The 26,533-nt window shown below is 43.0% G+C and overlaps 1 protein-coding gene across 1 annotated transcript in view; it reads right to left on the reverse strand.

The window, feature by feature from the left end:
- COLEC12 (collectin subfamily member 12) overlaps window positions 1-26,055 on the reverse strand; it is a 100,643-nt gene extending 74,588 nt beyond the window's left edge. Inside the window, exons 1-2 of the mRNA XM_067290667.1 lie at window positions 25,981-26,055; window positions 13,561-13,611 (exon numbers count right to left, since the gene is read on the reverse strand). Of these exons, the coding sequence (XP_067146768.1) occupies window positions 13,561-13,611; window positions 25,981-25,987 (58 nt within the window). The 5' untranslated portion in view covers window positions 25,988-26,055. The remainder of the gene's footprint in view (window positions 1-13,560; window positions 13,612-25,980) is intronic.
- Window positions 26,056-26,533: the final 478 nt, after the last annotated feature.

Consider the following 26,533-nt stretch of genomic DNA (forward strand, 5'->3'; position numbering starts at 1 on the left):
TAATGCAACGTATCTATCAGACAGGAGACAGGTAGCCTTTCATAAAGCAGATATTAACTCTGCAGGACTGGGAGTATTTCATTTAAAATAGCTTAAGCGAGGTTGTATAAACATGCCACCAATTCCATGAAGTACCGAATCGCCCTTAGATGTTGGTTTTTCACTTTGCGGCAGAATGTTTTAGGAATAAATTCCACCTGTGATGTAAAGTATTACTCAACATGGGGAAGAAGGGTAGCAAACTACATGATCTCTAAACTGAAGGCATTTGGGGGGAAAATAGGATAGTCTTCATGTGATTGCAATGAGCACAACATGACCCTCAGTCCTCCCTGGGAATTTGGACATTCAAGAAACTGTCATTTCAAAAGGTGAAATGTGGTCACTTAAAAGTTATGAATCCATTTCAACTTTGAATCCATCAGCAAAAGGAGAGACAAGTGCCTGGAAAAAAATTCTTGCTGTGAATTTGCCTGAGTAAAGGCTGCAGGACTAGACCAGGATCACCGTTTCCTTCTAACAGAACTGCCCTAAGCATGTATCTGCCATGGTGGTAATATCCCCGTGACATGCCACGCTGCAAAGCTCCCGTAACTGGTAGAATTTGGAGGAGTTTCTTAATTCAGTTTCCACTGTATTAAAAGCATCTGAAAACTATTTAAAAGAAATAAGACATAGGAGCAGAGTATTATAAAAACCCAAACAAACCTCAAAACACACCCACTCTGGAAATGTCTCCCATTCACAGCTTCACTGAGTATTTTCTTTTAACTCACCACAAGTTTTCCCAGAAGAACAACTGAAAAGACATTAGAGAGTATTTATTTTGCTTTCTAAAATACTGTTTTAGCAATCTCCCAGAAGGGAGAAAAATAAAGGGATTAAATTATAGTGCCACATTGGCATAATCAGCAAGCATGAAATCAAGAGAACTAAAGCGACATGACTATTACTTTGGCATAAGATACCATGTAACTTTACAGTCAGCTCTTCTGATTCCTTTTGAAAAGACACTTAATCTCTTCTAGGCCACCTAGAACACCCACTGGATAGATACCTAATACATATTACTGATTTATCTGGTAGCTCTTATGGTTACTTTGGTTTTTTGGTAATCTGGTTTCATGCATGTGAAATTTCATTCTTTGCAGGAAGTGAAAGACTTAGCAAGGAGTCTTTTTTTCCAATGGAGGCATAATTAGAGGCTTAATTGCAATTTGAACCCGGTGTACTATAAAGTGTGTGTTGCCGGGAAAACAGCTCCATTTCTCTGTATTAAATCACAGAACTACTCAGAGTAACCTCTTGCATAGACATTTGAGAATAAAAATACAGACACACAAGGTTGTATTTCGCAGGGGAGGCTTGCCAAGAATACTGGCTTCTTGGGAGTCAGGATGCTACGCTGCAACAGAGAAGCAGATGTGGCTATTGCTGCAAAGTTGGGCCCCAGCTTAACACCCTCTCATTCTGCGTGTCAGCACAGAAAATGGAAACCCGCTGAGCAAAGGGGTTAAACCTCTTTCTGTCTCTTCATCTGTCCCTGGCCTGGAGTCAAAGTTTGCTCAAGCAAAAGGCAAACTGTGAATTTTATGGGGTTTACGGGGTGACAATCGCTCTCTGATAATGGTAGGCATTTCCTACAGCTACCAAATTCCTCTGCCATGTCATCTTGGGGGGCTCAGTACTGAGGGCCTGAGGCTTAGATGTGCTTTTTACCTTCTGCTGGACTAGTCCAGATGTAGACTGAATGGGCAGAGACAATGAGGGAAATAAGGGATAGGCTTTCCATTAAACAGGAAAAGGACAGGAGCCACCTCTGATTTGCTACAGCTATTACTTAAAAAGAAAAAAAAAAAAGAACATAGGGTTCCCTAATGGCATCACAGAATGGCACCTTCACAAAGCACTTTATTTTCTGCACCTCGCCAAACTAAAACTTGAACAGTAAACGCCACTGAAAACGAAGGTATCTTCCATGGATGTAGTTTCAAAAGCTGTTTTGGAGCCTGCAAAAAGTCTGCCTGTGATCGTGACAGAGCAAAGACTAGCAGGGATGGAACAAACAGGGATTAAATTATGCATCTCTAAAAAAAAAAGGTCTTGGCTTCTGTTCTGTGTTTGATGGCCCAAGACAGACACAATAAAGAAGGACATGTCTATTCCTCCTCCTCTTCCCACAGTATTTCATCTCCTCATACACACCAAACTCACAACTCTGACATCTTACAGTTTTCTCTTAATTTTATCTAACAGTGACCAACTCTTTTAAAGATGCACTAGTTTTAAAGCTTTTAATATTCTGGAAAGCTTTTCTGATCCTCTGTAGTGAACAGAAGAACCAGATGTTGGTCTGTTTGTTTCCCCTTAAAACGGAGGCGTGCTGTGTATTCTCCAGTCCTAGTCTCTCTTGTGTTCTGCAAGGCTTTTAGTAAAGAAATTTTGCCTAGCTCTGAAATACATAATTTTTTTTTTTTACAAATTTGTAAAAGAAGTTAAACATGTAGTATCATTAATCAAGCAGAAATTTGTTTTCCTAAGGAGCGAAATAATTTATGGAGCAATGTTCAGTTGGCCTGTTTTAGGAAAAATAGACAGCATCATGGCTTAAGGTAGCAAGATGACTTCTTAATTCTTGACCAGGAACTTGGAACAGGGAAAGAAGAAGAACCACCTCGCTGCTTTTTGATTTACCAAATATGGGGAATAGTATAACCAGGAACACATTTGGAGCACAAACTTTCAGATGGAACCTAAATGCGGTCTAAACATCCAAGGGTCTGTTTTCTGTATATTGGAATCATGCTGTCAGGTAGACCAATACACTGACCCAAATCCAGTTTGGATACAGTCACAGAAAACTGAGCACATACATTTAAATATAAACACCTGCACACACAGTGACATGCAATAACTTCTGGGGACAAGTGATCTTAGCTGTGCACAGATGCTATGTTGAAACTCAACAGCGGGTGTTCAGATTTTTCTGGCCTCAGACTGTTCAAAATGTTAATTAAGGACAAGAGCTCTCCCTCTCCAAACTCTAGTCTTACAGGCCAGATTTAAAATGAAATCATCAGTTACATGGGACATTATATGCAGTATTTCCACCTGAAGCAATTAACTTCTAGGGAGAGGGGAGGAAAGAAGAAGAAAATCCCTGAGGTCTATGTATCATTATTTTTTGCTAACAGATTGTCCTCCATTATACGATAATGCAGAAATGTACGTAGAGAAACAATCTTTCAGTTACCCACAGGCACTATGTACACAGATTGTCTGAAATTATACCTTAACCTCTAAACAAAATATAAAAGGCTTATATTTTTTCTGCTGTTGAACAGCACTGAATGTATAATCTATTGGCCTAAACAAGCCTTACAACTAAAGGCTTGCATGTCCATTCCTGAGCTAATTTAAAATGTAAAACCCAGCAGAATTTTCCATGTTCCTGGCCAAGACTTTGGTAACAAGCACAGAGGAACATGCTATATAAAGCAAATAAATAAGCATTTTCCAAACTCTTAAAATTTCAGGTTTCGAAACATACACAGAGAAACCCAATTAAGCAGGCCCTAGTGCCCTCACATCCTTAAAAGAAAACCTAGCTGCCCTGCATCTGCACAGACTTACGAAATGGCTGTCAGAAACAATGCGACAAAGTCCTGTTACGCTGGGCCTTAACGTCTGCACAAGACTGGTAATACAACATCTCTCCTAATGAGCCTTAGCTGGGTTGAACAGAAGTGAATCCCTGTGTCTTGCACTGTGTCTCCTGCAAAACCTCCGGCTGACCCCATTAACAGTCACAAATTGAAACATGCAAAATGTATTTACTTTTTATTTATTTAAGGCATCACTCTCACATTCGGGCTCGGTGGCTTTTCCAGATGCATTCCTGACCGAGCCGAAGGGCATCTGCAGAGCATGCAACTCCCCAAGCACCAATTGCACAACACTTCTCCCTGTCGTCTCCGGGCTCTCTGCGAGGCTCCTCTGTCCCACGTCTCTCCTGGGACGTCCAGGATGTCAACCCCCTCACTTAACCCCGCTGAAACAGGACAAATGGAAACTCGTCTGTTCTCATGCTGCTTCACTAAGGTTTACCCGTGAGTAGAAAGTTTATCAATACCAGATAAAATTTGATTCCAACTTTTTTTTTCTAATCTGGTACGTTGCAGCACACTGGAGTCTGATTTGGTTTTAATTTAACAAAGCCACATACAACACTTTGTTACTGTCTGCAACAGGCTAACCCAGCCTAAAATGCTTTTAGATTCTTTATTTGCACTATTCCCATTCCTGTTAGGTCTCACAGGCTTCTTCCCCCAGGTGAGTCAGGATCAGATCCTCCAGCTGGCAGCTGCCCAGTACTTCCACAGAAAGCATTTATAAGCAGAAAGCAATACCTAATACAGAGATCTGGAGTTGAAGATCCCTGTGTAGTAACTCCAAATGACCACAAACTCAAAGCTCTTGTTCAGTATGGAAGTCTCTTCAAGCAGCATTGACCTCCCTGTCCTGCAGCCATTTTAAAGAAGGTTGTCTATCCCACAGTAGATGTCCAGGCTACCTAAAAGTAGCTGAAATGAAACCCACCCTGAGTCCTATATTCAGATTTCCTATGAAAGGCCATAAAATTTGGTCTCTGAAAATCATCCCTTTAAGAAATTTGCCAAGTACAACAAAGTGATGTATCACATGTGTGAAGTCACCCCAGTCCCAGAACGCCAGCCCGGCTTGGGGCTGCTGTGTGCGGACGGGGGCGAGAGCAGAGACTGCCTGGTCAGGGCCCGCCAGGTTTCACACCTCCCTCGCTGTGACTCCCCTGGGAGCGTGCGAAGCGAGGCACCGGTGGTACAGAAGTGGAGAAGCTTGATGTAATCTTAAATGACATCTTATGTCAAAACATTGTGGCATTTTTGTTCTAATGCTTCCTGGAGTTCACCAGACAAAACACTGTACTAACAATTTAATCTGATCTTTCCCCTTCGCTGGGACCTGTTGAAATGGAGAGCATGAGACAAGATTGCTCCTTTAACTGTAACAAGTATTACGAGGGCTTTTAAGTGAGATGGCAAAAGGCTGAGAGGCTTCCTAATCTGACAGCTAGGGGCTTATTGTATTAGTCAGTGCATATGTCTATCAACACATTTGTCAAGCTAAGTTGTACTATTTGTCTTAGTAGTGGTTATTTAAAACATCCAGTTTTTTGCTGTTAGCACACATGATGTTCCTAACTTGCTGACGAAGTAGCAAAGCAGCACTGCATTACACGGACTGCAAATCTGGGGATCTGACTCAATGAGATGCTGAGTAGCTTTTGCAAAGAGCTTCACACCTCAAAGAATCACATGCTGAGATGCCGTTTTCTGGTGTGTCACATAGCATCAATGTTAGAGCTCCCTGGTGTTTTGAGGAAATTCCCAAGAAATAAAAGGAATCTAGGAGGCCAATGTAAGCAGCATCTGACAGGAAGGAGTTTTATTTTGGAGTCTTGTTAGATAAAACAACCGACGAACCTAAAGGTTTGACATAGTCTCAAGGGAAGATAGCACCCCCTTTTTCACTAGGTACCAGTGTGCCCGTTTTGAAACTGTCACTTGTGGTAAGTACAACACAGGCTCTGAAGTAGATATAGAAAAGTAGATACAGAAAAACTAAGGTACAATTAGAAGCATGCGGACACTTTCAAAATTACAGCTAACAGGGCGTAGTAAAGAGCAGACTATAAGTAGCAGCTGGCTATAGATGCTTACTTTTATTCTGAATAAAACTTAAATTAATTTGGGACTTTAGGAATTCTAATGAGTGCTACGATCACACTGTATCACTGGGAGATTCTTCTAACAAGTACTTTCAACTATTTTATCTTCCCCTTCCTTCTTGTGATCGCTATCTGTAATTTCTCCCACAGTTTTCCTGTGTTATTCCTTTTCATGGTAATGGAACAGTACTGCGTGCTGAAAATAACATTCTTAGTTTACTTCTAAGGTATTAATTTCACAGGTAATTGCATTATGAAATTGAATAATCCAACGTGCAGCCTAGGTGCTTTGGCAGCAACCTGATGTTAAGTATTTCATTATTTGTCCAGCTAGTTTACAGGAAAATAAATACAAAATCTCTAGGTGTTGCTTACGGTGTGGCCAATATTTTTCATTCCATTCATAAATACAACACTCTGTTAAGCCCACACACCTATTTTATAGTTCTAATGAAAAATAGAGTGCAAAATTCACACATAATGTTGACCATATCACCTTTCAACACATCCCAGTAAAGGACAGAGATTGATCAGGCAGCTATGATGCCATGCATGCTAATGCAATCTATGAAGAAAAATGTCAAGAATTTTAATTGTATGCAGGGCCTTTCTAGATAACAAAAACCTGTAACTAAGAGAAAATAGATTGCGTACATAACAACATACAGCTAGAATGACTTCCATTGCTAAGAGGCCTCTTTATGGGTTTGGATTAGAAGGAGAAATGCCTTTAGCTAGGCACAGTGGGACAGACTGGAGAGGGGCAGATCCAAACCCACAGAATTCAACAGCTCTTACAGCTTCTAAGTATGTTAATATAGGACGCAGATTTGTTAATTTTTTGGATCTCACTAAACTGCCTGACAGATTTGCCAGGATGCACAAACTATTTTCCATCTTCAGCAGCATGAAAAGAATTAGCAGTTTTAAATTTGTGGTTTGAATATATTGGCAATAATCCATTTATCACCTGCCCCCTTTGTGCTGTACAAGACAGAAGGCACTGGCAGAGGACGGACACAGCCATAAGCATGCAGGCACCTCAACAGGAGCTCCTTGTGCGTGTTTCTCTGAAATGACAATATTGGTACACGTGGGGGTGTACTGCCAGCAACAGCAGAGGCAGTGCTAACACCCATGAGGCCAAGAGCCTTTTCAAAACGTAGCCCGATATAAATGATTAAAGACCCAACATAAACCCCGTAACAACTGACCGCACTGGGCTGGCTCAGCTGGTCAGGGACTTGTGGGGAGAGGTCAGCCAAAGCTCCCTTCTGCCTTGCTGGCCATCACGATCAAAAGGGTCGCTCCCAATGGAAGTTCCTGGCCAAAAATGAACAGCCACACTGGCTCTGTCATTCAGAGGGGATTTAATTACCCGAGGACACACGCAGACAAAATCGTGATTTGGTAAATACAACCGGATCACCGGACTGGAAACAACTTGCCAGACTTTCCTGGCTTTGTGAGTAATGGTGACCCCGTGTTTTTTTTATTAATTTTGCAGGCATACATATGAAAGAATGCCCGAAGAATGATGGGGTTTGTGGCATCTGAATCCCTCACTGGTCATTTACAAACCACAGAGAAAAGTTGACAAATTCCTAAAGCTTAGATTCTTTTTTCACATTAGAGGCTTAAGGTTCGTGTGGCTATAGCACACTACCGGACTAACGCCAGACATTTTTTGTGTGTGTTATTACAGATTTGAACAATGGGCTGGATTCATCTGGGGATAAAGATTAAAATCATTCTGTCTGTGCAGTGTTAATGAATAAATGCTATTCCTGAATTATCAAAAACTTCCAAGAGATGAGTTTTAACAAAAGCTTACCGTCATCATGTCTGAACTGTTACTTACAGATAGAAAGAGTATGTGTTTTAATAAATCCTACCGTAAAAAAAGCATCCTGCCTCAAAGTTTACATTTTTCACTGTAAACTGTTCATAAGGCCTTTATCCTAAAGCTCCCCAACTGTATCTTATCAGAGGTGGAGAAATAATACATATCTTCTCTCCGTATAAAATACTATAAACAATATATAGTGAGAAAATAGTTATTAAATGAATCTAGTTCAGCTGCTCCCAATCAGGAAAAAAAATCATATTTTCCAAGACTGTTTTAAAATGGGGGGTTTTCTCCCCACCCCTTTCTAACACAGCAGCTTTCACTTACTGTGTGACAGGATGATTTTTCCATTTCTGGGCCTGAAATTCCTGCATTTAATTCTTACGCTGATGCTGGAACGCTGCTATGGGGCTCTGCCAGGTCAGCGCTGACGTACGTGCCAAGCACACATCTTTCAGCAGTGAGGTGACACCGCCAGGTGTTTTACGCCTGCGTAGTGGCGAAGTACTTCACTAGCGTAGGCCTGATAACGCAGAGAGTGTCCAGACAGAAACAGCCACACACCGGCCATTCCCCTGAAAGCCCGTGGTGGCTGCAGCAGTGAACAGTATCTCTGAGAGAGGTGACAGACAGGTCAAGAAGTAGTTTGTGAAATCAAAGGACACAAGGTTACCTACTGGTCCCACCAGTGTCCAGCTGTTCCTGTTGTTGAATCAGTCTGTGGCTGAATCATCTGAATTTTGCCAATCCACTAACAAAACACTGATTTTTTTTATTTTTAACAGAGTATCATGTTTCTGATGACCAGTGGTCACACGTAGCCTGCAAATGTGGGTAATTGTACAAGTGCAAACTCTGCACATTAGCCGCATGTGATAACTACTACAGGGTTCAAACAGCATCATGGTATTTCACCATCACTTCCAAGTGTAGGAACTAAGTTGTCATAACTGCACAGCAGGGACATCATGACCCAGTTATCTCTTGCATGCCTCATGCACTGTACCTAAAAAAGTACCTATGTTACTTGGGAGAGCCCAAAGTCACTTTTATCCCTCATCTCCCATCAAATATTGACCTAGTGTGATACTGGGAACTCCTGAGGATCAACGCACTGGAGTGCACTGGAGTGCACTGGGACACAGGGGACCTTCCCCTACTAATGGCCTCAACACTGCAGCAGGGAATTGGGAGTTGAAGTGGGAGGGAAATGGATCCCATTTCATACTCTGGAGGATGGAGGGTGACCAAGATGGGACACACGATGGAGGACAGGCTTATGGCCTCCAATTCTGGCTGTGTTCGCTGTGGGGAAAGGGGTAATTATCTTACACAAGCTGTTTAGTCTTCTACTTATCTATAGTATATTAGCTCTATTTTTTGAATCCTTCTGAGGTTGCTCTTTATCAGCAAGGCTTTCAGCTCATTCCTTGGAAGCCTGCTTTCTAAAACATTACAAATGGGCTTCAAAACAGCTCAAAGACTATCCCTATTGTTTTCAGATATTCCGTATTGTGCCATAGCTTCGAACTAGGCAATGAAAAACTTCACATTGAAATTCGTACATAAAATACTCTGTTCAGTAAAGTGGAGGTTATAAGTTCTAATACATTAAAACAAAAAACCCCAAATCTACAATCATCTCTATATCTATTACCTGGGAATGTCACAAATCAGAAGACCAGATCTGCCACCTCAAAGCCCATTAATTCCCTCTAATTTCCTTGTCTGCTGTTTTGCCCAGAGCCTGAATCTCAGAGGACAGAGTCAAAACTCTGCTGTTAGCAGATCTCATCCTGATGTCTACTATCTAGAAACTGGCTTGAGCTCTGAAGCCTGAGGTTTAGCATTCCTTTTGAGTCTTAATTCTAACTAGAAAGACTTAAAAGATATGTAATTTTGAAAAGTTCTGACCTTTCCCCACTGATGCTTTTCCAAAGAGGGAAAAAACATATAACCCAATGACGTGCTGATTGAAGAAAGGGTTAACACTAGTGGCAATCTGGAAGAGGAAAATCAGTGGAGGGGCCTGGCTTGTTATCTTGAGCAGATAACTTCAAAGAAGCTGCAGCAGTGACTGATGATGAAGTAACGGTGATAAAAAACACGCTTTGTCATGGGCTTTCTCACTGCAACAACCCGGAGCCACGAGTCACCAGACAATGCACTTTTGGCAGTTTCCATGCACATCTGTAGCAGCTATCGAAAGAAGTAAACAGCCCCTAATGTCAGTCAGCTGGAAAGAGCGTTTTCCTCTGCTTCCTGACCCCCTGCAGCAAATTTGTTCTTTACTCAAAAGGGGAAAAAATGCTGGTGTATATTTTTCTAGCATCTCAAAGTTGTCTATATTTGTCCTGACTGTTATTTAACATGTGTGTTATGCTTAGTATGTTTGGCTTAATATAAGCAGTTAATATTCCACTGACTGGAAAACATAGTAGCAAGAGAAATACTTTGACATTAGCTTATCTGAGGAGGAGGGAGAGAATGATTCAGAAGAAGAGGAAGCAGGGCAAGCTGGCAGAATGGGGAATATTTAGTTGTCTTTTCAAAAGCTTCTTCCCCAAAACGAGGTTTGTCTGAAGATGCCTCCCTCCTTTTGCAGATCTGTTCCTTCTTTGAATCAAACTACAGGCAACAGCCACAAGGCAGCTAAGAATAAACTCTTCAGCTGAACTCTAGGAAAGCAGTTGGGTCAAAGCTTTGCTTGCCAAATGCTGACCAACAAATGTTCCCAGATGCCAGCAGTGACTCACTGCAAGTCATGTTTTTCATGGACCAGTTGTGCTTTAGCTGTCTCCCTCTTGGAGGACATTATGATCCAAACAAGGCCTCCCACTTCCAAAAGCTGGAGTCGAAGGCACTTGAGACAGGGTCCTCCTACCACATCTCATGTTGATGGTGCATACAAGGACTACTCCTAGCACACTATGCTAACAAAACAGCTCTTGCGTGATGGAAGCAAAAAAATAACTGCTGCTGCTATTGCTGCCCATTCCAGCAGGCTATACACCAAAAGCACTGAGATTTCAACAGCACCAGGCCAGCAGATAGGGTAGGATTCCTTTCAAAATGCTCTTTTATCAAGAGTTTATATAACAATGCTTGGTTTTTGCCATGTGCTTCCCCCATATTACCTTCTGCTATGAGTGAGGACACAGGGCAAAGAGGACATATCAGTTGGGATAAGAGGCTTCCTACTCTTCACAGGAGCTTGAACTGCTCAGCTGTACTTCAGCCCCAATAACAACTCATGGTGCTCCACTAGAAATGCTGATCTGGCTAGTCAGTGAATTTTGGCTTTTTAAAGGATTTGCATGTCACCTTGCTGAATGGAGGAGCCATTCAGATATAGTAGCCAACACAGCCAACACTGCTTAGGTTCATGCTTGCCCACTCCCTTGAGGTGTTACTCAGAAGCTGCCTGGAAATGCAGTGATAACTGTGCAAATGGGCATGCACAAAGTCCAATTTTCTGAAGTAGGGGAAATAATCCTTTAGAGGCCATAAAAGCATGTACACTTGTAGGCATACGGAAGAAATGCTGACAGCAGGGAGGTACTGAAACAAGGTCAGCGTAGTTCTTCCCTGTGCTGCCTCACTATGTTGAGAAAGACAAGGAAGGGGGTATGACAGGAAGTTTGCACTCCAAAAATAAAGTGAACAAAGAAGGCTTCTCGGACCAGGATACAGAAGAATTACAAAATCCTCACTAGCGTGAATGCTGTGACCTCATGGTCCTATTCACCCTATATACCTTTTCACTCTATATACTCTATATACCTATACCTATATTCACCTATATTCACCCTATATACCCTATATACCCTATAAACCAAGGAATGACTCGCGATGATTTGGAGTTCTCAAGCACTGCAGACATCAGGAAAACCTCCCTGAACACTGCGATTTTGTTTTTATGAAGAAGAAGGGATAACAGTTATTTCCTAAAAGTGGAACTAACCAGTCTTTTCCCTTCTGTCACTGTGGTGTTCAGGTGTGAACAAGGACATGGGGAAATCTCCTCCTGCCACTACCATACTGCTTACCCTCTTCAGCCTCCTTTACCCCCACTGCAATGGCATGTGTATTTCTGGAAATGTTCAGATCAATTTTACATTTTTAAGAGGAGAAATGACTCATGTTGTTAGCACTACATTATCCAGGGCAAAGGAGAAAGAAAGGAATGAAAGCAACTTAACATGAGAATATCCCATTATGCCACAATAGTGCATTTACTAGGGTACCCACTCCTTGCTGAAACCTTTCACAGTTCACTGCAAGAGCATGCCGATGAGAGGTGGCTAGATGGTGGACAACATGGAGGGAAGCTATTTTTATAGGTGCTAATGAATCCTAATATTTTTTACTTTCCTCAGCTGGAGATGACAAAAATGAACAGTTAAAATTTCTTCCCATTTCTCAAGACTTTTTTCTCGCTATTCTAGGGCCTAATCCAGAAAAAAAAAGTAAGAAAAAAAATATGTGCAGCCTTATGGCAGGACTTTCCAAGCCACAGATGCTGGCTCTGTGGTTGGCTGACCTATCCAAAATAAAGCTCAACAGCAGGGAGCAGTGGAGTAGTTCAGGGGGTAGAAGAGGTCATGCGAACATGATCCCCACCTCCCAAACACCGCATCTCTTTCTGCTAAAAACATTCCTCCCCCTGCTCCTTTTGGGGTGGAGAGAATTGTTAACTTTTTTTTTTTTTTTAATTCAGCCTGCCTTTCCTATTGGTTTGTCAAAAGCGGTTGTTGAAAGTGACTCTTGTTCCAGCCTCTTTCCTGGGACAGAAGAACAAGGTGAACTTTTGTCCCAATGGTTGATAGTGGATAAGGCAGCTATCAGTTTGGATGATGAGCTCCTCAGAAGTCCCTCTCACGTTTTTGGCTGCGGGTGCTTTCTCCACTCCCAGACAGAGTTGACACTATGGGAGCTCGGAGCCCACCACGTTACCTTGACGGTGGTTAGACAGAAAGGAGTCAGCCTGCCTCTTTGGGGGAAGCTGTAGCCTGCCGATATTGAGATACTTCCCCAAGAATCAGAGAGAGCCTGAAAGGCTTCTGAGCCCTATTCAGAGATGCACTGATGGCACTGATTTCTTCACACTGGATGGCCATTTTTATGAACAAACAATAAAAAAGAAAGTGACTGACATCATTTCAATAAAACTATTTAGTAGAATTGTTAGTTTAAGCAATTGTTTATAAAATGTAACACTGCACTGTATTAAGTCAAATCTTTTGGTATATTCAATGGTAAGCATAGGCAAAAGTTTGCCCACTTCTACAGAGGAGCAATAAAGAACCTAATCAGTTCTGGAACACTGTACAGGAGAGTTTAACCAGTTTTTGAATTTATCACTACATCCCAGGTCAGGAGCAGATAAAGCAGTGGTAAGGGATTCTTGCTAACAGGATTGGTTTCTGACATCTGAATACATTCACATCAAATATTTTTATTTCTTTTTTTGAGAGGAATGCATGGAATAGTTCCTGGCTAAGCCGTCAACGTAACTTCCATGAGCCTGCAGGAGATCCCATGCTACCATTCTAGGAATAGCTACAAACTGTGCTGTACATCAGCCTGAAGGCCTAAGGAAAGCCTAACTGGGCAGAAGACATTATGAGGTACAGTCCCTTTTTTACAGCCAGCAGATCCACTTCTGTTGAAGTGTGGACTTCATTTCCATAACATTATTTCATTCAATACTCAAATAATTAAACAGATCTCTTTTCATATCTGATCAGAGCTATTTCTGAAGTGTGTTTGCCAAGAAACTAAAATAAGCCTAAAAATAACTTTCTTTGGGTGTATATTAGACTGAAGTGGAAGCGCACACCTACAGGTTTATATGCTGCTGCCAAGGGAGGTTTTAAAAACATCTGTGTCACTTTGTTTTAAGGACTAAGAAACAGCAAGCTGAAAGACTGCTGCCACTTACCAAACCTCTTGTAGCCAAAGGACTGCACCTCCTCCTCTTCTGCAAAATCGTCTGGAGAGAGAAAGACACAGCAAGAGGTTACTTCTTCCATTGGACAAAGATGGGAAGAATTTTTTTATGGGTGCACTACAATAAATTAATGCACCTGGAAGTGTCAGTGATTTGCAAGGCATTTTGCCCGTCACTGAATCTCCTTCCCCTCCACTGTTCATGTTGCACCTCTGTCACCAGGTGGGTGACAATTTGGAGGCTTTCCCTCCCCTCATATCTCCAGCAGAAATCCAGACTACATCTGTAGGTGATTCTGGGCCCTGGTTGGTGTATAAGTACAGGCTGGAGCAGACCAGTCCCTCATTGCGAGGACAACTACAGCTGGCACCTGCTGCGAGGGCTGAGGTGCTTGCTTACAACAGCTGCCGGAGCTGCCTGCACTGTCAGGCTCAGGCTCAAAGTGTATTAGCCCGGCCATCTGCATAAAGCGGCACTTCTGCTTGGCTTTGCAACATGTAGCTATGCTGAATAATGAGAGAGAGGAGTCAGAAGCTACGGCTATCCATCTACCACCTCCCACATGCACTAGCTTCACTTGAAGAGACAAGAACCAATAAAGATGGGAAACAGAACTGACAACCTCAAAAAGATGACAAAACAAAAAAAATTAAGCCCTTTTGTTCTCATCTTCTTAGCAGTAAAATGTTAATAATCACAAATTTATCTTGTTAGAAGCTTAATTCTCTCCACTTCCTTCCAGCAATACCACAAAGGAAAAGGCTGGGACTAGCACAATAAATATACCCACAACTACTTTTTTAGAAAAAAAGGATATGTGTGCATTTGTGTGGTCAGCCTCTTTCTACCAACCAAACCCTTTTTTCTGCTGAGACAGAGAGGAAGACAAGAGCCCAGAACCAGCTTTTGCATCAGTCAACTGAACTTGCAGCAAGGGGAGCTCAGATCAAGCTGCTTTATCTCCTGTCTTCCCAGTTTCTAAAGGGAAGGAAAACAGATCCATTTGCCCTGCCACAAGCCCATTTCACATGGTGGGGAATCCTCTGCTGGCTCTCTTAAAATAGGCTTTATGACACTGATTCCCAAGTGGTGGTCAGTGTGGCCACAGTCAGTAGTCCACAGCTACCCAACTCTGGGAAGTCATACTGCCTTTGCTGCATTTCTGAACAAAAGTCTGCAGGCAAGCCTGCCCCCCAAGCTGCAAAAAATGTTGCCAAAAAAAAAAAAAAAGCCGTGCTCTCCCAAATCTGCTGGCCTGGCTTTTGTTTGCATTGCAGCAGAGCCTTATCACTTCCCACTTCAGGGAAGGCAGACTCAGCACCACGTCAGGCACGACCACGCCATGCTGGGCAGCTGCAGCAGCTGCTCGCGGAGCTGTGCCCTCCAATGCCCTCGTGCCACTCGTCCAGCACGTGATGCCAAGGAAGCTTATTCACTTGGAAACTCTCCATCCAGATCGTTTGCCCACACCAGGAGAGAAGTAAACAGAAGCACAAAGGCCAGGCCAGCCAAGAATTCACAGAAAGGAACATTTAACGAGCAGTCATGAAAAAGCAGACTCAAAACAGACAAACATACACAGTGGAGTGAGAGATCTGTGCTGGGTGAGCCCTTTGCTATCCACAATTTTATTGCAGATGAAGAGGCTGGTCTGCGTCACCAGAGGCTGCAGCTAATGCAGGGCACTAAGGAGGCCTAGGAGGATGTATCCAAAGATGAAGCCCTCCCAAAACATATAAATGTAAATAACAAGCTCTTGCAGGCTTGACAAAGTTTGAGTGTACATCTAGGAAAAATTTTAACCTACACCTCTTTCTAACCTGTGAAGTGCCACACATTGAAACCTGAGGAAGACATTGACTGATGCAGAGAAGTTCATGAAATGTATCATTTTGTAGAATTTTACCCTTCGCTCACAGAGCACTTCTGAAAAAAAAGCTTAAAACCTTTTACCCATACTCCTAACTGGCTAGTACAGGTTTTGCTCACTGCCAGGGACACTCCTGTCCATATCTTAAGCTAGACTCCCAATTCAGGCGTGTATTTAAGAAATGCAAGAACCAATGGACACTTCCTTAGGCAAAACAAACACATCCTGATTTTGAAGGCAGGAAGAATCCTTTAAAAAAAAAAAACCCTCACAATTCTACCAAATGTTATCCGAAGACAAGGTCACCCGACAAAACATCACAAATACTAATAAACCAAGTGACCATGAACAGTCAACAACCAAGCTTCTTATCCCAACAGCAAAGTATTAAGGAAAAATCTTCCCCTCTTGCACAAAAGATAAAAGCTGCATAAAAAAGATATCAGTTTCAGGGCCCTTAACTTCCTGCCCTCTCTTGCTATCGGAGTAGGAACACAATCATTTTCTTTGTTTCTCAGGAGTGTAATCTGGCTGATCTGATCCATAGCTTATCTGATTCATACAGCCAGGCCATGGCTAAATCCTGTTGCTTCATCCTACAGGCCTCCTCCCAGACCCACGCTGCCAAACTCTTCTCTACACTCCCTGATCATCTTTCACATCAAGTACTTCTGCTTCCTCCCTGTCCACAGCCTTGGGCAACCAAAGCCATTCAAAATGCTGCCTCGAAGGTCATCTTGGCTTCGAGGAGTGTTTGCTGAAAGCCCCATTCTATTCCTGTGGATGCTAGACGGGATAAGTTAGTTGTTTAGTTCTTCATGCTTTGCCCAACAGCATTGCCCTCTGGCAACATATTCATAAATGTATTTATGTTGTTCTTGACTGTTTAGCTTTTTATATTTGCAACACAGTGTGCTGTGCTTACTAGGGATGACTGGGTTGTTTTTTTCCTTTTTAGCTTTTAATACTTAATAATTTTTCGTTAAATCCCCTGATTTTGAAGAACTCTGCAAACAAGTAGAGATGGGTAAGGACTGCTTCGTCAACAGGTAACCTTGCTTCTTGTTTATTAAAAGCTAAAACAGCAGACAAAACTTTTTAAATCCATGTGAGTTGGTCTAGCAAGAGGCAAGAATTTATTTTAGGGAAAGTCTATTAAAATTACCTAGTAGACTAAGCTCAGTGGTGTTTACTCACAACTCCCACCACACACTTTGCTCAAATCACATGCAAATATAATAAATAATCTTTGCTAATATTAACTGCAATGCAACAAGTTTAAGGAAATTAAAGAAGGGAAGAAGAAATGAATAAAACAAAAGCTTAAACCAATTTTTCAGAAATGTACAGCTTGGCATCCTTTGAAAAAGGAGAATAGGATGGATTGAAAGTCCTATCAGGTTATTCCTAAGAAATCTGTGTTTGAAATACTAAAAATAAAATTGATAAACAAACCAATAAATTTAAGTCTTGAGACAAAGCCATTTGTCCCAGCCTTCTCCTCTCATTTCCTTTTGGATGGTATTGTACTCTCTGGAGACACCAAAAACTTGGCCCTCAGTTCTCTTGTACAAGTTCTAGTGCTAAAAATCTTGAAGTTTTGTCACAAGTTTTAGAAAAATAGTGGTATTTCTCAAAGCTTCATGATATCTTTGAATTGCAGGAGAACCTAAATTTTCATTTAAAAGGGACTATGTAGCCTTTGTAGAGAAAACTATGAAAATATAAACTGTGATGAGTTACAGAAGTTAAAAAAATACACGCCAACCAGCAAAGGAAACAGGAAGAAAACCTCCAGGATGTATTATGTGCTTATGCCCTCTGATTTTAAGGACAATTTCAGAAAACAGAATGAAACAAATTCATGAGTTTTGACCACTTGTGGTTCATATTACCGCAGCTTTGCTTTTTTACATCAGCAGTGCCCATTGACTTGAGTAGGGCTGCAACTGGTATAAGAGAGTTTTGTTTGACATAGTGAAAGACACAAGTTTGAAATGTTTTACTTTAGTTTAAATTCAACTCTTCTCATTTTTAAAGACGACCGGAATGAATGCAATATTTCCATTACACACATACATATTTATATATAAGGATTATTTTCCTGGGTGAAAAACATAAAGGGCATACTTCTCCTTGAAACAGATAACAAAGCAGAATCCATTGTAATATCCCAGCCAGAAGAATTAACTCTTTAGTATAGGAAAGACCAGCCACAATTTTTTTTATAAGCTTGGAGTTCAGGACAGCGCAGCCTTAGGGACAGTTGGGAACATCACCTCAGGCGCGTATCCTATGGCATGGCAGCTCCCTCACTGTATGAAATGGTGGGAGTCCTTAAAAGCAATGCAAAGAAAACCTCCCCCCTCCCACACATGCAAATACCACACAAGAAAACTTCACATGGGGCAGATTAAAAGCATGTTTCACCTCCCAGCAAGCCTCCTTTCACGTTGCCAGGCAGAACATGGGAGCAAGTGGCAAGAGGCTAGCTGCGGTTTCAGCCCCCGCGTAGCACATGCGAGGACAGGGGCGTTGGCGTTTCAGCCGGCGGGCACGAAATGCCAACACACGCGGGCACTTTGCTCCCAAGTAACAAGGCTCTAATCTACAGTGCTCTCAGCTGGGAGGTGAAGGGAAGAGAATCTAGAATAAGAAAGAAGAAAACAGGAAAACTTGTTAAAACGAGATTTCTTGAGCTCTGGCAGAAGGAGATGCCACTAAAAAGGGGGAACTTCTGAAAGAAGGCACGTGAGCAACCAATTTTATTTAACTGTATTGAAGGACCATCTGAGATCTCCTGTTTCATCAGATTTACAAGAGTATCCTTGGAGGACTACAACGGATTGTCACTCAGAGCTTACAGCGAACCACTAAAAGTAACTGGCTTTCTGTAGCTGAGCAGGACAGAAGTACATCAAATATTTAGGGAGTCAGTGCAAAGCAAGAGCTCTGCTGGAAAAAAAAAAAAGAAAAAGCCTTTGAGATGTTTTGGCAATAACCACACCCCACCAAGTACCAATGCCAACTTCTGGTTGCCTTCCAGTTATAAGTTATTACTGTAACACCTCTAATAAATAAAGTTGTAGAGTTAAATAAGTTACAGCACAATGCTTCAAGGGAGTGGAAATTGTAAGAAGGCAGTTCAACTGGGGATTAACACAACTAACAGAGGGAATTCATTTAATCTAAAACAAATTAGACTCTCATTTGATTAATTTGCTAGAGGCAAAGCAAAAATCTGTTGAGTAGAACTGTGTAATTTTTAGTTCTTGTTCTTAAATCTTAAATAAATTAATCATGGACCACTTATGAGTCAGTCTGAGGTCAAGTAAGAAAGAGCTGGCCTGGAGCCAAAAAGAATGCCAAATCTATCCTGTTACATGGCCTGTAGCCACTGCGCCGCTCACTCTCTGCACTGGAACAGCTTCAGACCTGGGAATCCTTCAGTGCAACGTGATTTTAGCGAAATTGTTTCAGTTTTATCCCCTTCTTTTTATGGATGTCATTGTTGGCATACAGAAGGTGTTACAGAAAGCTGCTAATGTACATGTCCAGCTGTCACCTTTTAACAGTACATCACTCAATATAATTAACTAGTGAAGCAAACTAGACCTCAGTGCCTTAGAGACGCTCGATCATATGTTGGTTACAGACACACAGCACCCAATTATTTCTAGAACTTTTGTGTGTGGTAAACACGGGTTAAAAAAGTAACCTTTATTTAAAGTCTTGAATTTAGAATAGGCACAAATATTCTACACTACATTTCAAAATCAATGGAAATATATTTCAAGAGAGTATGAGGCATCCGGACTGAAAATTGTCATGCCAAGTTTCAACTCAGATTTTAGAAGATAATTTATAACCCCCCTGAAAACTGGATTTACAGTACATTATAACTTACCCGTAAGTACCACATTGGGAACTCAGGACTATAAGACTAATTTGTAGTAACAATGACATCCAGTCTAAAGAGTTTCCTTTAAAATAAATCTCTCTATAATGTGTGTTCTCAAAGAGCTTTAAGAGTTAGGGCCCTGCATTTCCCACTGACTTAATGGAAACTATATAGTTATATCCCTGCGCAAGTCTGTAAAATTTATTTTAATATTATCAAGAACAGATTTTTTTAACATTTGGAGAGATACTGTGCCAATTAGTCGAAAATGATGATATTCCTCTCTAAGCCATAAAACAGCAACAGTTCCTATAACATCAGTGCAGACCTCTGCTCAGATCCATGCAGCAAGTGCATCCTGGACCCAGCTGGAGGTACCATCTGCAATGTCAGAAAGCTCATCCTGTCTGCTTTCTCCATCTCAGCCCTGTTACCGACAGGCAAAACTTGTTCACTTGTGAGGTTTCTCTGATACTAACAACTGTTCAGAGAGAAGAGAACAGGGAGCACCAGTATCTATCTCATATCACATTTCAAAAGGTTTTTGGAGCAGCCACCAGATTTGTATGCATTTTTGGTCACTATTAGCTGGGTCTATATTCAAAGTGCTGACCTAGAGGTGAAACGGAGCCAGCAGAAGCATAGGCAAGCAGCTGCAGCCTTCAGATGTTGATGACTTCATCAGTCTAATTGGTTGCCACTGGTTTTCATAGCTTTTATTCTGGACAGTCTCCTGTTTGTACTAACGGGCTGTTCATTCCCCTCCGTCTTCACAGATGCTTCATTTCACTTGTCCTCTTCTTCCGCTTCCCTCTGCACGTTTTTCCTTATAGCCCCTTTTCATGTTAAAACGTCTTTCTCTCTTTGCTTCTATTCTGGTAAGCCCTCCTCCAAAAAAAACCTGTCCCAGATTTAAAAACCCCAACCAAAAAACCCCTATCCTGCTGACAAAGTCACAAACTGACATGTCGTGCTTACAATGTCACCGCTGTTCACGCTGTGCGCAGTACACAGCTTTGCTGCCCGGTCCTTTGCCTGGCTTGTCTCCTCACACACCTGGCTCCTTAGGGCAAGGATTACACTTATTCTGCATTTGTAGCGCACCTGACTCCAGCGGGTCTTTAGGGAACCCCTGGCAAAGGTTTAGCTGAGGCAGTCCTGGAAAAGAGCCCACATCCTGGCATCCTGGGGCATCCTTGGAGATGTTGTTTTAGCCTGGATTCTAGCAACGAGACCAAGGCTTTTCCCCACCTCTGTCCCTCAGGGGCCGATCTGGGAATCTATCCACTCTCAATACTGCAACGAAGCAAGAGGCAAGGTCCCGGACCCTGGATCCTCTGTTGAGCCTTATAATCCAAGACTTGGATTGTGTCTCTCAACACATAACACATGCATAAAACAAAAAAAAAGAAACACAACAAATAGCTGCATTTCAATATTCCAGTCCCTATCTACTCCCCCACTGGTACAGCCAAAAAGACCAGAGAGAACAAAGAATGAAAAGAAGACAGAAGATAAAGAAAGTCAGAGATATAGGAATGATGGCCCTACTTTCGCTTTTTAGGCACAAAATGAAGACACTAAATGGGGGGCTTTCTTGAACAAAACTAAAATGCTGCTTGTTAGCCCTTAAGCGCTACAGGTCAGTGCTACAGATCTGTCCAGTACTGGGGTCAGGAACAGCTGCATGGTGCAGAAGGTCAACCTTAGAAATTAAAAGTTTAAATCATATCCTATTTCAGAGTAATGATTTAAGAGCAAACAGATCATTAATGCACCGAAAAAACTTGTTTTCCTATCTGTATGTTAGAGGACATTAAAATGCCATATACCTTCATGAATGTGTTTCTATATTACCTCCCATAATTCATCCACTTTGTTTCCTAGTAACATCCCAGTCTTCACCTCAAATTTATGTACCAAAAGTAATTTCAGGCGGAAGCAGTCAGACTCCCAAGAGAATTCATCTTATGTCGATCCCTCACTTCTACAGACCAGAAATTATTAGGAGGATCATGTTCACTTTCAATGTCTGATAAAAAAATATTTTGCTTTCCATTGGGGGAGGGCTGGAAGGAGGCAATCTCTGTTTTGACAGAGAATGAGAAGCTCAGGATGAGAAACATTTTGGGAATCTCTGAAGACAACTGGGCAGGCAAGGCATACTTTGGAGCACTAAACTGCTTTCATCTTTGACATTTCTTCCAGCTCTCTTTCTTTATTCTGCTCTGACTTTGCTTTGCAAGGCCTGATCAGCTGAATCTCTGTACAAGATTACATTTCCCTCCTTATTTGGGTACCTAAACAGGCTAAGGTGTTTGAACCTATAAGCACAATGCTCTTTGAGTACAGATCTAAACAAAGTGTTAAGGAACGGTAACAAAAAAAGGGCTCTGTTCAGCTTTCAACTGTAGCAAAATCAGACTAAAATAATATTCCAGTAATATTCCAATCTGTGCAATAGCAGATTTCACTTGTATTTTCACAGCTTATAATGCTCTGCTTTCCCCTATATCATTAAGAGGAATACTCTTTGATGCACGCTTGCATAATCATCTTTCTCATTCATCTCATTCATACTTTTAAAATCCTCTGTGCTACCAACAAATTTTGGATATATCGACAATATAGTGGCATTGCTCAGGATTTGTTCTGTGCTGTATCACACATTTATTATAACTGCTCACGCCTTTGAACTTTTACGGTATGGTCCTGTGACATGTCCAACACACATCACTCAGAGCACTGGCATATGTTTTATGTTTATATCACTATATTCATATAAGCACTGTTATGAGTGGACTAAGTAAAGGTTACTGGATCACTCCACTTCTAATCCTTCGTTTTCAGATGCTTTCTGGCTTCTGCAATGCACTCTGGACTGGAATTTTTGAAGTTTGCAGTTTGAAGTTTCTATCCAGGAAAGACCCATTTGCAGATGACTATTCATTTGGTTTTGAGCACAAGAAGATTAAAGAGAGATACACTTTTCTCCATGAGTAGAAAACTACTGTTATTGCTTTATCTTTTGAAAACAGTGGTGGCATCAAAATGGTTAGAGAGAGAGAAAGCCGAAATCTAGCAAGAAGGTAGATATCATATAAATAGATTATTTACTTATTCTTAAGACTTGATCAATACAGTCAAGAAAGAGCAACTGAATTTTGCACTGCAGATTACATCCTAGATCCAAGTTAAAACACAGAAAGGATGATTTTAGCAAAACAGCCCAATACTTCATTATTTGTCTGGTAAAATGTGTACTGTGTAAGGTAAACTGAAGGTAAACTGAGCTGTCATACCTAGCTTTGGTCCACTGAAAACCCTATGCACAAAGGGCACAAACTCCTATGAGGGAAACCAACCCACACGAAGAAGCCGGATTTTGCGACTTAACCATTTCTGAGGCAGTTGCCTCTTTACTGATTTCAGCGGAACACAACCACGAATGAACCTGCCCTTTTGTTTCTCTTTGGGCAAAAGTTTTAAAATGAGAGGAACTGCACAGGACAGGGCATTTGGTCACACACTATTTCTCAAATAATACATGAGACTCTTCCTCCGCCCACAGCCGTCGATATACAAGCGATATAACAAGGTGCCTGGCACAGCAGACGGGAGGAACTCGGCAGAGGATGCTCAATGACAAGAAGGAGTTGAACAGCTCCAGATAACATAATGCAGACCTCTTCTCTCAGCCTGGAGCAATAGACCCAAACAGTCTTGGCTTTGGCATTGCCTGATTTTGGGCATAGGTACCAAATAATTACCCGTATTTTAAACAGCAAAAATACTTAACACCTGAACAGCCATGACAGTAGTGACTACAGATATAGTTTAAAATAATAATTATAAAATATATTACAGATGTATAGAAAGAAGTTCTCAGTTTTAGCAACACTTTTCCCTGTCTTAAATTAGGCCCAATGGTTTTTCACATGTGTTGTTTGACTATGAGGAAGCTGTTTTCATTTGTCGCCTAGGCAACAACTACTACCTCATAACTCAATAAGTATCTAAAACTTAGAAGTATCATTAGATAAAGATACATCTGACCCTAAAGCAGTCAAGTCCCTTTATAAATCACATGAATTATTATTAGAAAGTATCACAAAGTTTGTGAGCTCAGTGTAGTTTACTGGAAGTAAGGCTGCAAGCATATGAAACATACAGTTCAATTTATTTTACTGATTTAAAACATAACACATTACAAATTCCAGCAATGGAAAATATAATTTATTCCTTACAGATATTTAATGATGTAATTATTTAGATATTCCTCCATTCTCCAGAGAGGGTAAATACAGAGACAGCTGCCCAACAGATCATTTTATTATTCAGAAAATGTGTAACTGCACTGAGTTCTAAAGTCCTAAAATTATCAACACCACCAAGTTGAAAGAGAAAATACGAAAAACCAAATATGTACCCAGGAAAGGAAAATACAGAGTCAAAATTTATTTTGGCTAATAACTTCCATAACTCTTGCAATGCCACTTGATGATTTGTTAGAAGGCTTTTTGTTCTTTTGTAACTAGCACAGTCATTTAAGGATTCATCTTTGCATGTTATAATTCCACAATTCTGGCGAGGGGAGGAAGTAAAATGGCTATGACAGTACTTGGAGAAACAGAAAGGTAAGGACTACCAACCAGTGTACCGCTCTTGCGGTAGTGCAGGGCACCAACGTTTGCTCACAGGAGGAGTAACATCTTCCCTCAAAATGCCGTTTCTCCACTTAGTATGGAAGAGCAATGGGCGCAGGATGGAAGGAGAGACAAGTCATTCTGGGTCGCATCCTACACCTACGTAAAACTACAGCAAAACGCTCACTGGCCTGAATGGGATCCGAACCTAGTTCCTGGTTTTGTACATTGAAGTACGGGGTCACCCCAAAATGTTCTGTCATTCTCTGCCCCTCTCATCCTGCCTCTTCCCCGAAAAGGGCACAGCCTCAGGCCCAAAAATAGAATGTAACACTTTCAGTGATATCACATGTGGTTTTATACTACTGGATTCCCATTGTTTTGGTTTGTTCCTGCCACTACACTAATGCTGATAATGACAAGCTGATGACAAAACTTTTGGCACAAATACCCTCTAAATAAAGAACATTATAAATACATTATTTTTTATACATTACAGGGCCCTGTAGAGAGACCATGTCACAGTGCCAGAAGTTACTTAAGTGGTGTGTGTGGGCTTGTGAAAACAAAACCCCTCAAAAAGCTTCTCCTCCCTTCAGGCAGCTACTCTGGCAAGTGAATAAATAATCACATCATTTGGTGTCCCAGACTCTGGAAACTAAGTGTAACTATCATAATGTTTACTGACCGACTGGCATCTGGAATCAAACTCTGCAATCCAAGCACAGGCACACTGGTGCCCAAAAGCAATTTCCTTCTGTGTGCGCTTTTTCCTTCCACCCTTCAAGTTTATTTTTGTCTCTGAGGAAAAACTAGACTCTACTCTCGCAAACTCTCAACTACTTCCTAAACTTTCCGTAATGTCCTTTGATGTTTTCATTGTAGCTATTCCCCAGTGTGTAAAGGCTCTGCCTTTTGCTGTAAGGCTATCAATTTTCATAAACAAGAGGCTTTCTTGTGAACCTCCTAATATAGCTTTCCTTGGTTATCACCATAGCAAGTTGACAATCTGCTTCTTTATTAGATTTTAAAAGTGTATTATCTAATATCTCTCAGTCACAACTTTTCAGGACAGGGTCAATTGGTAGAATTTGAATGTTTCACCTATTTAAAACAAAAAGAGGAGGAAAAAAAAATGAGAGAGAAAGAGGAAAAGAATTCAAGTTTCAGCTTTAACAGATGCAAGGCAAAGACCAAATATTTTCCAGTCGGTGGATGTTGAGGAGAAATATGCCAAATACATTTCACAAGCCAGTTAAGCCTCTACTGGCACCTAATCACTGCCAGATGTTTAGAAGCAACACCAAGAACATCACAAAACTCTGGCAAAAAATAAACAAATAAATTAAGGAAAAATAAATGTCTTGTTCTCGGGACAGCAGTGAGGAGGGAGGGAGAAAAGAAAAGGTAGGTGCAGAGCGAAAATGTGCTGGGGAGAGCAGAAATGACGGGAAGAGGGGCGACACAGGGATAACAGCTCCTCGGAGGGGATTTTTGGCGCTTGCCAGCACAAACCACCCTGGGGTGCGGCAGAGCCCTGTGCGCGGGGCCTCGCTCGCCCACCCCCTGCGCCGCCTGCCCGCGCCCTGCCTGCACTCTGCCCGCACCCTAACCTGCCCGCACCCTGCCTGCACCCTGCCTGCACGCTGCCTTGCCGGCAGTCTGCCTGCACCCTGCCCTGCCTGCACCCTGCGCGCATCCTGCCCGCACCCTGCCCTGCCCGCTCTCTGCGTTGCCTGCATCTTGCGTGCACCCTGCCTGCACCGTGCCATGCCCGCATCCTGCCCGCGCCCTGCCCTGCCTGCACCGTTCGCACCTTGCTCGCCCCGTCCGCTCCCTTCCTGCACGCTGCCGGCACCCTGCCCGCACGGTGCCCGCACTCTGCCCTGCCCGGTGCCCTCCGGTGCCCGCCCGCGGGCGCCCCGCCGGCGCGGCCGGTGCGGCGGCGGCGCACGTGTGTCGGCGGCTGCGGCGGCGCCCGCTCCCGTCCCTACCTTTCATCTTGGCGCCGGGGCGGGTCACATAGGACGGGGGCGGCGGGGGCTGCCGCCGGGAGCGGCGGGCGGGGGCGGGCGGCGCTCCCTCCGCTACTGCCGGGCCATGCCGGGGCCGGGCGCCGCCGTCGCCGCGGGCCCTGCTGCGCGCGCCCGCCCGCTGCCGCCGCCGCTGCCGCCGCCGCTGCCGCCGCCGCCGCCGCTGCCGCCGCCGCCGCCGCTGCCGCCGCCGCCGCCGCCGCCGCTGCCGCCCGCGGTCCCTCCTCGGCCGCCGGCGGCACCGCGCTCTCGCCGCCAGCCCAGCGCGGCGCGGCCCGGCCCCGCGGAGCCGCGGCCCGGCCCCGCCCTCCCTCCCTCCGCCCCGGGGAAGGGGCCGCGGCCGGGGCCGGGGCCGGGGCCGGGGCCGGGGCGAGCGGCGGCGGCGCCCCGCGTGCGGATGTGCTCCGGGCGCCCCCGGGCAGCACCCCGGGTGCGGCGGGGGAGCCGGGCCCGGGGCTTGGTCCCCTCCCCGGTCGCCCACCCAGCGGTGGGGCGCCTGGGTGGGTGCCGTCGC

This window comes from Apteryx mantelli, chromosome 2 (genome assembly GCF_036417845.1).
Source record: "Apteryx mantelli isolate bAptMan1 chromosome 2, bAptMan1.hap1, whole genome shotgun sequence".
NCBI lineage: Eukaryota > Metazoa > Chordata > Aves > Apterygiformes > Apterygidae > Apteryx > Apteryx mantelli.